Source organism: Ursus maritimus, unplaced genomic scaffold (genome assembly GCF_017311325.1).
Source record: "Ursus maritimus isolate PB19 unplaced genomic scaffold, ASM1731132v1 scaffold_7, whole genome shotgun sequence".
Classification (NCBI taxonomy): domain Eukaryota; kingdom Metazoa; phylum Chordata; class Mammalia; order Carnivora; family Ursidae; genus Ursus; species Ursus maritimus.
The window spans coordinates 41,656,338-41,669,630 of NW_024426885.1; the positions used below are offsets into that span (position 1 = coordinate 41,656,338).

A 13,293-nucleotide genomic window follows, 5' to 3' on the forward strand; every position below is an offset into this window, starting at 1 on the left:
ACACTGTCCGGACGGACAGACACACGGACGCATGCTGGGATATGCACTCAAGCGCACACACATGCTTTCCTTTGATACTAACTTGGCCGGAGAGTTGGCTACCACCTGGGGAGGAGAGAAAGAGCAAAGAAGACAGGGCTATCAGAGGGAGGTCCTGCCAGGGGCTCTGAGTGCCAGGCCCATCCTCAGAATGGCCCTCGTGGAGGCCGCCTCAGCCCTGACTGGCAGCGGGGGAGGAGAGGGCCGAGGAGACGGGGCAGAGCTCAGAGTCAGGGTCACGGCCTCTGAGTTTGGGTCAGAGGTGCCGACAGCAGTCTTTCCCTTTCAGTAGGTCCACAGTCCCTGAAGCTGAGCCTAGAATAAGGGTTTTCTAGTCCATCTTCACGGGCACTCACATACCATGTATGCGAATCCACCACATACAGCCTGGCTGGAGACCCCAAGAGAGGCAGAGGGAGAGGGAGACGGGACCCGCTCTGGCTGCTATGGGCAGAGGCAAGGCTGTCGGTGCCTCCTAGCCAGTCAGCAGCTCTGGACTTCCCCTTGTTTAATGGGGCCCGGCTCTGGGAGTTCTGCTCCGTGAGCAGGACTGGCCGTGGTGCTGGGGTATACAGTGGGGTTACCCACAGCCTGCAGGATGTACTCTCCCTCCCGGGGTGGGGGGCAGGAAGCCCTGGCCACTCCTTCTGGGGCACAGGGATGCAGTCCCCAATGACTGCCCCTAAAGGCCCTGTGGACAGTCAGTGAGGCAGGATGGAAGAAGGCGGAGGCTCAGGAGAAGTACTGGGTCCAAGGCATATTGTAGGAAAGGCCCCAGCCAAGGCAGCCCAGCTCGGACATGAGAGGGACGCCGCCCTCGCTTTTGTCTAGAGCAGCCTCCCGGAGCATTCTCTGTGGGGGGAGGCATCGCCTGCATTACGTTTCCTTACATGCAAATCCCGTGCAGGGCAGACCCTGGCAGCACCAATGGCACTGTCAGAAACCTGAGGGAAAAGAGTACAGAAGGTGGCATCCCTGCCCCCAAGCCCTGCCACCATCCCAGATCGGACCACTCCAGGCTCTGGCTGGGAGAGCCTGGGCCCTAACTAGCCTGACCCTGGTCATCCCTTGACCAGGACTACGGGGAGCCAGGCCAAAGCCAGGCCCTACCCTGTCTCGGAGCTGATAAAATTCCCTCTGTCCTCTAGGCTCAAATAGCTCCAAGTGGAGCTATATTAAGAAAGATCTTCCACCCCTTCTCCATTTCTGGCCAGTGCTGACAGCTGCAGGGTCAGCTCTCGCCTTGACCAGCCCAGTGCCTCTACACAGGGCAGTATTGGCCTGGGGCGGGGGGCGGGGGGGCTGCCTCTGCCCTTCCCTGTCCCGGGCACCCGGCAGCCAGCACCTTCTTTGGCATTGTCCTGCTCCCTGCTTAGCTTCTGCCTGAAGACTTGGAGGCTGTGCAGCCCACAGCGGATAGCTCAGGGAGGAGCCAGCGCCCAAGTCACAGGGAGCATAAGTCGAAGATGTAAGACCCAGCCATGGGCCCTTGCACCGAGTGGCCTGAGGGCCACTGCCCAGCACTGCCAGCTCACGGAGGGTGAGAGGGGGCTGCAGGGATGCTCTGGCCTGCTGACCTTGCACCCTGTTTGTTCTCTCCAAGCCTCCCAAGGGGATTCAAGCTGCCAAGGGATCACATCGTAAGCTGCCCAGAGAGGAGGGGAAGGAGCTTCCTTTTGGAGCCAGACAGGACAGAGTTCAAATCCTGACCCTGCATCTTCCTAGTGTTGTGACTCCGGGCAGTTCCCCACCAGTCTCAGCCTTAGTCCCTCATTCACAAAATCGAGATGGTGGTGCCCACCACACAGACGGGTTGTGCACACTAAACAGAATCCTTCGTGTAAAGGCCTTGGCAAGACTTTGCAATGGACGGGATGTGGGCATTAGCATTTACCAACCCTGTTGCCTTCCAGCACTTACACACTTAGCAAAGGTGGTAGTCTCAGCCTGTCAGAGGCTGCCTGGGCTAGCCCAGGTCAGAGGCTCCCCCTGCCAGCCAGCATCACCTGGGGACCACAGCATCAGCCTTCACAGTGGATGAAAGGAGATGCACGCCTTCCCCCTGCCTGTCTACCCTTGGAGAAACTGTTGGACCCTGTTGTTCTGAGTGTCAAGTAACAAGTTAACACTTCCTGCAGCAGCGGGAAGGTGCCACTGGAGTCATGGGAAGCTGGGGTGGGACTGGCCCTTGACTTTCCTGGGCCGGTTGTTAGGTCCCTGTCACATGTAGGGAGGAGTCAGGCTGACCTGGGTACCAGTCCTGTCTGCCACTCATTAGCTGTGTGTGACCTCAAGCAAATCACCCACTCTGGGCTTCTCCTTCCCAGCTAGAAAATGGGGGAAATGATGCTCACCTCTGAAGTTGCTGAGAGTTGCAGTTAAATAAAGCATGTAGTCCGTTAGCTGGCCCCAAGTATAGACGGAGGGCTCACAAGGGGAGATATTAGCGTCACTGCAGGTGGGCCTCATGGAGGCCCCAGTCTCTCAGAGGCTGACTTCCCTGCCAGGGGCCACTTCCAGAGAGCTCTGGAAAGAGCTACCAGCCCATCCAAGGCAGAAGGAGGCCATTTCTGCTGGGTCATTCCTTGAGTTTTCTGGCAGAAGCACCCCGCTGGAAAAAGCCCAGGGGTTTATAGCTCCACCACCCTGGCCCAAGGAAGCCAGGGTCCGGGAGCTCAGGCTGTGGGGTGCCCAAGGCCAGCTTCACTCAGGACCCCAGAAAGAGCTGAGGGATATGGGGAAGCTGGGGGAGCCGTGAACTGGTGGGGCACAGGTTCCTTCTGTAGCAGGGGCACGGGAAGGGCGTGGGCGTGGGCCCGACTAACCCAGGCGACAATTCTGACTCCTGCACGCATCTGCGGTGTGACCTCAGGTAGCGCACAGCAAGTGTGCGGGAACAGGGCTCAGTGCTCTGAGTAATCCTCCCAGGGATCCCGACACATGGACAGGCTCACACCCGTGTACAGAGGAGGAGCCCTGAACCCCTAACTGCTGGGCCGTGTTGCCTTGACTCAGCCTGCCAGCCTAGAGCTCACGAAGGTAACTGTACGGACCGCATGGGAGAAGTTAGAATAAGAAACAAGCAGGAAGGGCGTAGAAGCTAGTATGTGCTCTGCTTGGGGGCTCCCTCCCCTCAGCCCCTCCACGATGCCCACCGTGGCTGTAGTTTCTTTTAGCTCCTGTATTTGCCGAGTCCTACCAGCTGGAGCTGGGGAGGGGGGGCACGCTACCGTTCTCCTGCGCAGCCTCTTTCTCCTCAGGGTCCTGCCTCCTTGCCTCATCCTATCAAGGGTCAGTCCTACAAGCCCACAACACGCACCCCACTGCTAAATCTTTCTGCACCCAGCTCAGGCGCTCCCTCCTGCAGGCAGCCTTCCCAGACCGCTCCCAGCCCCAAAGAATTTACCTTCCCACCTCTCTAATTCTTCCCTGCTCCTGCCTCAGGGCTCCTGGAGGGGACCAGCCTGACCCTTGCCCCAGAGAACCTGGAGGCAGCAGGCTTCCTCTTGCCCTGGGGGGCGAGCCGGTGTGAAGTGTCTCTTGCATTCAGACCTCACTTAGCCACTTAGCAGCGGGACAGCTGGACCTCCACTAAACCTTCTCTGAGCCTCAGTATCCCCTCTGCTGGCTCCAACACGTCACCCCAGGTTGTGCAAAGCAATGACACGTCTGGCTCCTGGCAAAAATACCAGCTCGGTCATTACTTGCATCGCTCTTAGCTTGTGCCACCACGTGGGCCCACTGAGGCCAGCTCCTCCTCGCTCCGACCGCCTGGCCAGGCCCCTGTGAGCACTGAGGACCCCGGTGGCCCCGGACCACCAGCGGAGAGCTGCGCACCGTTACCTACCCTCCTGGGAGTCCGGCACCTGAGGCCTTCCCTCGGAGGCTCATGTGATACATCTGAGCCATCTCCCGCAGGGTCTCTGCCGAGTACAGGCCAATGGGGTTGTTATACTGCCTCGGCTGGCTCGAGCCCTGCGGGACTTTCGGGCTCAGTGAGTCCAGGGCTCCCTCCAGGCTGGTCTTGGCCCCCGGGCTGCCCCGTGGAGGGCCGGGGTCAGAGGCCTCCGTGTGTGAGGAGAAGACGGAGGTCTGGGAGAAGGAGGAGCTAAAGGTCTGCCTGAGCTCCGGGGTGCCCAGGGTGCCCAGGCTGGCCCTCGCCTCAGGGTTGGGGCTGAGCGCTGCCAGGCTGCCGTTCGTGTCCCAGGCGGGGTCCTGGCACAGGGCAGCGCCATGCAGGGGAGAGAGAAGAGAGCAGTTAGAGGCCACACATGTCCCACTGCTTCCACACGGACCGGAAACAGAGGCGTTAGCGCGAGCACCCAGGAGCCCGCCACCCTGAGGCCTACCGCGCAGCTCGGGAGGGGACACAGCGGGCGCCTGGAACAGAAGGGATTTGTCGAGGAAGGGAGGGAGCACACACCCCTGGCCCTGAGGCTCTCACATCCACCTGGACCAAGTGCAAGCCCCACGCAGAAAGCAAAGCCAGCCTGCCTGCGGGGCTGCAAGAAAGGGGGCATGGGTCTCAGGGAGTTGGAGGGAGCCCCCTCCATCCTGTATCTGCTTCCCGTTCCTCTGAGGGGAAGCCCCTGCTGGGCACAGCCCGGCCTCTTGCTCTACTGACCCCATACTGAGATGCCCCCCCGTGCCCAGTCAGAGGGCCCCCCGGGCTGGCGGCGGTCAGGCAGAGTAGAGGTACAAGAGGGAGAACTGGAGCACTGTGGGGGCTGACGTTTGGTTCCCACAGTCCACCTGTACAACTTCTCCCAAGCAGCCCTCTGTCCCCTTCCCCCATCTGTCACCCACCCACCCTGTCGGCCTCTTCCTGTCCCCTGCCTGTGGCCCACTCTGCCTCACTGGACAGGCAGAGATCGGTATGAGGTCATGCAGGGAGGGGTGGGGAGTAGGCCCTTGCAGGAGGGGTGGGGCAGGCCTCCCCTTTGGGCCCACATAGTTGAGCTGCTTTGAGGGAGCTGGGAAGGGGCGGGTGGCGGGCACAGTGGTGAGGTGTGCCTGCCTTGTGCCTGCTGCCTGGCTCCCAGCGGCACTTCTGAGTGGGCCGACGGGGCGCTCAGTTGGGAGGGGCAGCGGAAACCAGGGGGAGAGAGCCTATGTCGGAGGATAAACTCGGAGGGCCAGTAGGCTCCCTCCATGCCTGGGGTGCTTGCTCAAACCGGGGCCTCCGGCTCTCATGCCCCAGTCACCACCCCCCCGGCACCCTCAGGAGAATGAGGGTCAGAGCCTTCCAGACCCTTGTCCCCACCTAGCTGGGAGGGCGATCGCGCTCCTGAAAACACCACTGCCTAGGCTCGTTTCCCATCAGCCCGGCCACGAGGCCCAGGGTGCTGGCTAGCACCCAGGCAGGCACCCCACACTCGGTATTTCATGGGGGCTTGCACGCCTCTTCCTGGGGGCCTGCCCCACCTCCCTCACGGTCAGCCACAACAGGGGCAGGGGTAGGGCAGGGCGGATCCCACCACCCTGCCCTGGGTGGGCCAACCAAGGGTGGGGCAGGCAGACCAGGGGCTGCACCACAGGCACCACGGCTGAGTGGAGCTGCTACGGTCAGCACCTACCTTCTGGTGGGGGATCACCGGCAGAGGGGACTGGACCGGGGGCGCTGTTGTGGAGATGGGGATGGGGCGCTTCGACCTGGAAGAAACCAGAAAGGGGACCAAGTGAAGACAATTGCCACTAGGACTGGAAGCTCCGGCCCGGGCAGGGCTGGTGACAGAAGAGAATCAGACAGCTGGGGAGCCAGGTCACTGGGTGACAGCTTTGGGCCCACTGTCCACCCCATGGACTGGGTGACTCCAGGAAGGCACTGGGCCTGACCAGGATGAGGAAGTCATGGCCCTTGGGCACTCCGCACCCATGGGCCTCTGTTAGGTCCTTGGGAGGCTGTCTGAGGCAAAGAGGAGGCAGGGAAGACCCTGCTTTTCAGGCCCGACTGCCCACACACTGGCAGTACACCGAGACCACCCCCACCCCCGAGCCTCATCTGTAAAGTGAGGTACAGACATGCCAGGTGCTTGACGGCTTGGCCCTGTCCTTCTTCTGGTCCAGAGGAACTCGTTACTTTCCTGTGTGATCCTGTGGCACAGCCTAGACCCCATGACCCCCGCCGGACACCCTCTCCTGGGCCCTCGATGCCCACGCCCCTCAGCCCCCTGCTCTGGAGAGCTCCCACCTACTTCTGCAGCGTGAGACTCAGGTTGTAGCTGGCAGACTTGATCTTGTTCTGGGCCTCCAGATGGGTCATGGTGTCTGTGTTGACTCCGTCGATGGCCACCACGAGGTCACCCTGGCTGAGCTGCGACTGGGCGGCCTTGCTCCCCGGTGTGATCTGAGAGGATGGCAGATGGGGGGTGAGCAAACTAAAGGTGGACCCGAGGATGGGCCGGTCTCAAGGAGGAGTCACCTGGAATCATCCAGTAGAGGCCTGCCCTTTCCTCTTTCATTCACTATGGGCAGTACCCGCTGCTCACCGAGCCTGATGCCTCCACTTGGCACACAGTCACCCCTTTGCCTAGTGTCCTGTGTCTGAATGCGACCGAGAGACCAGCTCTGGCTGGGGGAATGTGGGTGGAAGCAATGCCCGCCACTTCCAGGCCTGCCCCTAGCCACATCCTTGCCATCCTGCACTCTTGCTGCCTGTCAGCTGACTGGATGCAGAGGACCCAGAAGAGGACAGCTGAGCCACCAACAGAGGGACATGAATCCTCGAGTCACTGCTTGGGGTAGCGATGATTAAGAAGTGCTGCATCAGATGGTGCGTGAGTGAGGAAATAAGCTTCTGTTACGCTAAGCCATTGAGATTTGGGGGCTGTTTGTTACACCAGTTAGCCTATTATAATGCCTGCATCCCGAAAACCCATGGGGCACTTTGCAGACTCCAGGAGGGAGGGTCTATGTACGAGCCAAGATTCAGCACCACCCCAGAGACTCTGCCCGGCGAGCAGGCAGGACACGTGCACCCTCATAGAAGCCTCCCAGTGCAAGTGCCTAGTGCTACCATGGCAGGTAGGCTGAGGGCCAGGGAAGCCCTCCACCCAGCCTGGGGAAGCAAGGTCAGCTGGGACACGGGGCAGGGCTCAGCACTCCGTGGCTGGCTTCATATTTCCAGAAGGGGAGGTGCAGGTGTGGGGACCAGGTCCCAAATCCTGAACACTAATGACACCACAGCATGTTAGAGTCTGGGGACCCCACAGAGAATGCTATAGACGCAGCACATCAAGAATGTCCCCGCAATGTCAGGAAGGCCGCACTCCCAGGGACGCTACAAGCAATGTCAGGATGGCTCAGACCCACTCCCAATGACGTCATGCACAATGCCAAATTCTGCAGGCCCGGCCCTCCGTAAGGGCATGCTGAATGCAGTAGTAGCCTCCCCACCGCCCCACCCCCGCCTGCAGGGGTGTCACTTGAAATGCAAAATTCTGGAGGGCCTAGGTGGTATCATCTATTGTAGCTTGATGGCTGGCCCCTAGTGACATCACATGGAATGTGATGAAGCTCCACTTCTGAAGATGGCTCATGGAATGTCATGGAGACTGGCTTTACCACCCCCATGTCACCACATGAAATACCATACCCTACCCCCTACGGATAACACAAAGAATGACTTTATGACTTGACCCCCATGACATCATGTGGAAGGCCCCCTGTGACATTATGTAGAATGCCAAACAGGCCTCGCCCCCAGTGACATCACAGGAAAAAGGAGCCTCTGGGAGCCACCCCCCACCAACTTGTAACTGGAGGACGTCCCTTGGCTTTTCTTCCCCAGCATGCCCACCAGCCAGCTTTCCTGGCTTCTTTGGGCACACCCCAGTCACCTTCCTGTCTACACCCTAGGGACAAGGCTGGCTTCTAATGCTGGCAGAAGCCGTTTTCTGGCCCTGGCCTGGGGGACCATCCTAGAAGGAGTCCAAAGAGGACATAGGGAAAGTCCCCTACCCTGGGTGCCAGGCCTGGGTGACCCTCTGGCCAGGTCCTAAGCTCCCAGACATGGATGGAAGCCTCCTGCCCCGCCCTTCACGAAGAATCTTCATCCAAACCAGGGCCACCTGCAGTCACCAGCCTCTAGTCCCTAGTGGGCTCTACAGGCCAGGCCACGAACCACATATGCTAACCCACAGACAGCAGCAAGAGCAGGCGAGCCCTCGCATGGAAGTGCCCTGTTAGCCCCAGGGACTGTGCTACCGTCACCAACACAGAGTAGCCTCCCCTCACGCGTGAATCCGCTGAGCCATGGCAGGGACAGTAGAAAAACCACCCCCTTGACTGCCAGGAAGCCAAAGTCCAGACTGCTTTCCTGGCTCCTACAGGGGTATCTTAGAATTACTTGGGCTGGGGCGCCGGGGTGGCTCAGACAGTTGAGCATCTGCCTTCGGCTCAAGGCACGATCCAGAGTCCTAAGATCGAGCCCCATGTCAGGCTCCCCGTTCTCCTTTTGCCCCTCCCCCTGCTCATGCTCATGCTCTCTCTCTCACAAATAAATAAATAACATCTTTTAAAAAAAAAAAAGGACTACTTGGGCCTTCTCAAAATACACATCCCTTATCCCCAAATTCATGGCCGCAGGGAGCCTCTGCTAATGACAGGAGTGTTGTTTCCTTTGATTTTAAGGGGTTGAACAAAGGGTAAAAAACAACAGAGAAAAGCAACACACTTTCTGGGCTGAGAGGGGACTCCTGAGGGTGAGCTGAGCTGCCCAGCTGGGCCTGTCTGCAGAAAATTGGCTTTCCCTGCACCTTCTGGCTTCACATTCAGGCCTGTGCTATCCCTGACATTTTATCATGCACATTTTCAACACAGAGAAAGCAGAAAGAATTCTATAGTGGGCATCCCCACACCCACCCCTGAGCTTCTACCTTTGCGTTCGTTCAGCTTGCCATGTCACATGCCCAGCCCCCTCCCCGTATGGCGATCCGGCTTCGTTTGAAAGCATTTCAGAGAAAGTAGCGGATACAGTATGCTTCCATTCAGGGTAAACTGTGCAATGCCTCTGCTGTCCTAGTGGACCGCCCACAGGGCTCCCCCATAGCAGGACACCCCCACACCAGAGCTCCCATACAGAACACCCACACCAGGGCTCCCCATACCAGGGCTCCCCCAGATGCTTCTCACCATCTACAGAGAGCAGTAACGAGCTCCTAGGTATGGCAACCACAGACCCCAGACAGAAGGGCGGGCCTCATGCTTGCAGAGGCGAGGCCTGCCAGGCAGGACTAGAGCTGTATCCAGAAGATCATAGATGTCAGTGTGAGCAAGGACACCAGAATGACATCCAAGAGCTGCTGGGGCCAGATCAGCTGGGGCAAGCGTAGGACTATCTGGAATGCCCTCCCTTTGGAGCTGCCCTAGGGATACCTGCCTCCCTCAAGCATGGGCTAACACCATACGTTCCTATTGGGTCTTCTGCCTTCCCCTTGCCTGGCCTTGCCTGGCTCCCCCTCATCCTCAGGTACAGACTGGGGTGATCCCAGTTCCCTGGGAAATGCTCAGCCTCCCCGGGGCCTGGTCAGTAGCCGAGCTCCCCCAGGGGAACGCCGAGCTAGCTCCTGCCTGCCGTGGTGCCTCTCTCCCTGCACCTGTGTCTGGTCATTAGGGCTCAGCTGGCCTGGTTTCAGCTGCCCTGAGCAGGGCCCATGACCCCTGGGGCTAGGGGTGGGGGGCTGGAGGGTGCTGTAATTCTCTTCTAGATGGGCACTCTTCTGGCTCTGCCCAGGTCTCCTGAGAGGAGGCAGGGACCCTAAGGAGGTCGCCCCTGCTTGGTCCAAGGGCCATCAGATCCCCACCCCCTTCTCAGGAGCAGCCTGCCCTGCAGAAGGGTGGGGCCACCCTGGGACCCTTGCCCGAAGCCCAGGGCTCATGAAGAGTGCAGTCCAGGCACGGTATACCCATGTGTCTGTTGCCTGGCTCTCTGCCTCTCTCTCTGCGTTCCTTGTCCCACAAAGGACCCAAAGCCACTAAATCCTTGGCGGATTTTTTCCTTTGGTCTTTCTATCCTCTTTTGAGCATTTGAAAACCTCTTCACAAAGACTGTTTCATTCTCACTTCACTTTTCAATCTTCTCCAATCACCAGCCACCTCTCAACCCAGAGCCCAGTGGTGGGCAGAGCTCCAGGAGCACAAGCTCCTCAGGAGAGACTTCAGGTGTTTGGGGGCCAAGATCACCACCAGGCTCACAGGAACCCTTCCTCCTTGTTGGGCCGTGGTTGACGGCACCTGAGAGGGGACACAGGGCAAGCTGGTGCCAGGGAGGAGCTGTGGCCCCTGCAGCCGTGGGTGCCTTGTGTGGAGGCAATAAAGCGAAGAGCATAGACTTTGGTCGGAGCCAGACCTGAGGGTACAGGGCAGCCTCCACACCCTCTGTGTGAAGATAGCGGCAATGTCTTTCCCCCACGATTGCTGGAAGGATTACATGTTTAAATAGGTTATTCCGTAAGGAGGTGCAGAGCTGAGAAAGCTTCAGGGAAGCTCCCAATAGCGGAGGCACAGGGGCTGGCCCGCAGACCCTGCCCCCGGGAGTGGAGGCTAGGCAGCTGCATCCCCGACTCCACAGGGAAACAAGATCTGGAGCTGGCAGAGACAGGGGTGTGAGAGGCCAGCCCCAAATGACCAGTCCCAAGCCAGCCTGCTGTCCCTAGAGGGGACTGAGCATCAGCTGGAAGAGACAGGAGTTCTGTCCAGGGTCCCAGGGAAGCAAGGCACTGGCCAGGGCCTAGGCGCATGTAGGCTCCTATCTCCCCAGCTCCCTGGCAGCAGAGGGGGTAGCTGGGCTCTGCAAAAGTTCCCAGCCATCACTCTCAGTGCTCAAAACCAGCCAGGCCCCTGCCTTGTTTCCCCTCTAGAGCTGCCAGTGTAGGTGTGGCAGGGGCTGGGGGGGCAAGGATAGGTAGTGGATGCTGTGACCCGTGCCACTTCCAGCATCTCCTCCCAGCCCGCCCAGGCTGACCACCCCAGCAGACTTCCCAGGGAGCCCTAAGTGCACTTAACATTATGTGATTAAATTACCATCCTGCCATCCTCTGCTCCCTTCCCATCTGGCCTCCCCTGGGGCCTTGCTCCATCCCTCATCCTTTCACTGGAACCTTCTGTCTCCCCACGGCCCCACTCCCCAACCCCACCCTGGCTGATAAACAAGCCAGAGTCTTGTCTCTGCTCAGAAAGCCTCTCTTGCACAGAGGATTTTTAATTTTCTATGATGCGATATTACGGATCTAGGCCATTCTACATTGGCCCAAACCCATAGAACGAACAAGAAACACCAACAGTGAACCCAGATATAAACTACAGACTCTGGGTGATAACGCGGTGCCCATACAGGTTTATCGTTTAGAGCAAATATGTCACTTGATAACGGGGGAGGCTCTGCGTGTGCGGGGCAAGGTGCATATGGGAACACTCTGTACCTTCCACTCAGTGTTGCTGTGCCCATAAAACTGCTCTTAAAAAATTAAGTCTTTTTTTTAAAAAAAAGGCTCTCCCTGCCTTAGCTGCTCCAACTGGCTCTCATCACGTCTCCCTCTCATTTCTCTCCCCTGCAGGCTTCTCCAAGAATGACCGGCACCTCCTGCCGCCTCTGACTGCCTCCCATCCCGCTCACACCCAGCCCTCACCTGTGCCCAAAACCAGGGGTCACCGATCCTCTCTCTTGCTGACCACACCCTTCCCTGGCCTTCTGAGTCTCTCTCTTCTCCTCTTATCCCACAGTTCCATGTCCTGGCTGTCAGCGGCAGAATGCTCCCCTGGGCACGTCACTCCCAGTGGGCCCCAGACAACACTGGGGCCTGGCAAAGTCCACTTCGTGCCTCGTAGGGTGGTTCCTGGGTAGGGGTGTTTCCTGGCTCCAAAGAGGTGGAGAAGCTGTGTTTGAGAATGGGAGGGCCTCGAGTTGGGGGGGGCTTGGCAATCATGGCCAGTCCCTGCATGATGGGGGACCGTGCAGAGAGGGCTGGAGACTCAGGGGACGGGGGCAAACTCCCAGGTGGGAAGGCTGCCCCAGCGGGGCCTAGCAGACATTACTTGGGAAGCCAGCCTTCCTCATACCTGCTGCTGTCCCACAGCAGCTTTAGCCTGAGGAGACCTGGGGGTTACCCATGAAGTTGCCTTGTCCTGTGCCCCGGCCCAAGGCCTCCAAGGGTCTGCTCCTCGGGGCCCAGACAGTCTCCTGCCCACTCCCTTCAGGGCCCTCATGGAGTCAGGGACAGCCCTGAGCACCTGGGAGGGAAGCAGGCAGGGACTGGGCCTGGCCTAGGGACCTCCAAGAACGCAATCCCCAGCCAGGGGCCTCCGTCCGGTTATCTTCCCCAGTCGTTCGTCTGGGAAGGCCCGGGCCGGCCTCACAGCAGCCTCCGGAGGCTTGCCTGACCTTCAGTGTGGCTATAAACAGCTCAGCCTGTCAGCACTGCTAGGCGCTGCCCAAGAAACAGAACTAAGGCCTCAAAATTCCAGGAATGACCGGCACAGTTCACCCAGAATAGTCTCGGCCTGTCCCCCTCCCCCTCCCCCTCCCAGGGGACCCTCCGTCCTCTGTGTCCCCACTGTAGCTAGGATATCTGACAAATACTGGAACAAAAAACAGCAAAGAAGCAAAGGCTTCTGGGCGGGTGCCCCAGAAGAGCCTGCAAGGCCCGATGAATAAGACCTTAAGGGACAGAGGCCTTGGAGCAGAGAGACAGGCATCCCCCATCCGCCCCCCCCCAGCAACCCCATCCTCACCACCACCTCAGCAGAACAACAGCATTTCCCCATGCATGTTAGAAAGCACTCACATGTGCACACTCCCATTTCACAGATGAGACAACCAGGCTGAGCAGGGGAACGGTCTTTTCTAAGGCAACACAACTGTGAGCAGCAGAGCCAGACAAAAGCGCTCACTTCTTTCATAAAGTCAAGGGCTGCAGCGTGCACCAAGCACAAGGCCCCAGACCTGGCCCCAGCCTCTGACCTAGCTCGGACGGGGCAGGCTGGGCCTTTGGAGCCACTCCTTCTCGGCTGCTCCCACCCCTCCCCCACTTCCTGGAGAATTGACTAGGGCTGGGGGTGGGGGCAGTGAGGGGGGAGCTCATGTTGCAGGCCCAGCCGCACCTGTCCAGGATAAATGAAGGCATTTCCCCTCCACCCTCCCATTCTCCCTCCTGAGCCCACTTCTCTGTGGGTCATGGCCAAGACCCACTGAAAGGAGGCCGTGGGGGGCTGCTACTGCCCCAGGGTTGATTCTGGTGGGGCGGGGCGGGGGGGGGG

General features: G+C 59.3%; 1 protein-coding gene across 9 annotated transcripts in view; it reads right to left on the reverse strand.

Annotated features, from left to right (window-relative positions):
* Window positions 1–13,293, reverse strand: part of LDB3 (LIM domain binding 3) — a 70,073-nt gene that overhangs the window by 53,594 nt on the left and 3,186 nt on the right. For 8 of the 9 annotated variants that reach the window (XM_008696129.2, XM_008696130.2, XM_008696128.2 and 5 more), the window contains exons 3-5: window positions 6,234–6,385; window positions 5,616–5,691; window positions 3,887–4,254 (exon numbers count right to left, since the gene is read on the reverse strand). In XM_008696129.2, coding sequence (XP_008694351.2) covers window positions 3,887–4,254; window positions 5,616–5,691; window positions 6,234–6,385 — 596 coding nt within the window. Of the gene's footprint in view, window positions 1–82; window positions 106–3,886; window positions 4,255–5,615; window positions 5,692–6,233; window positions 6,386–13,293 lie in introns of all 9 variants that reach the window. The other variant, XM_040623925.1, reaches the window with a different exon arrangement.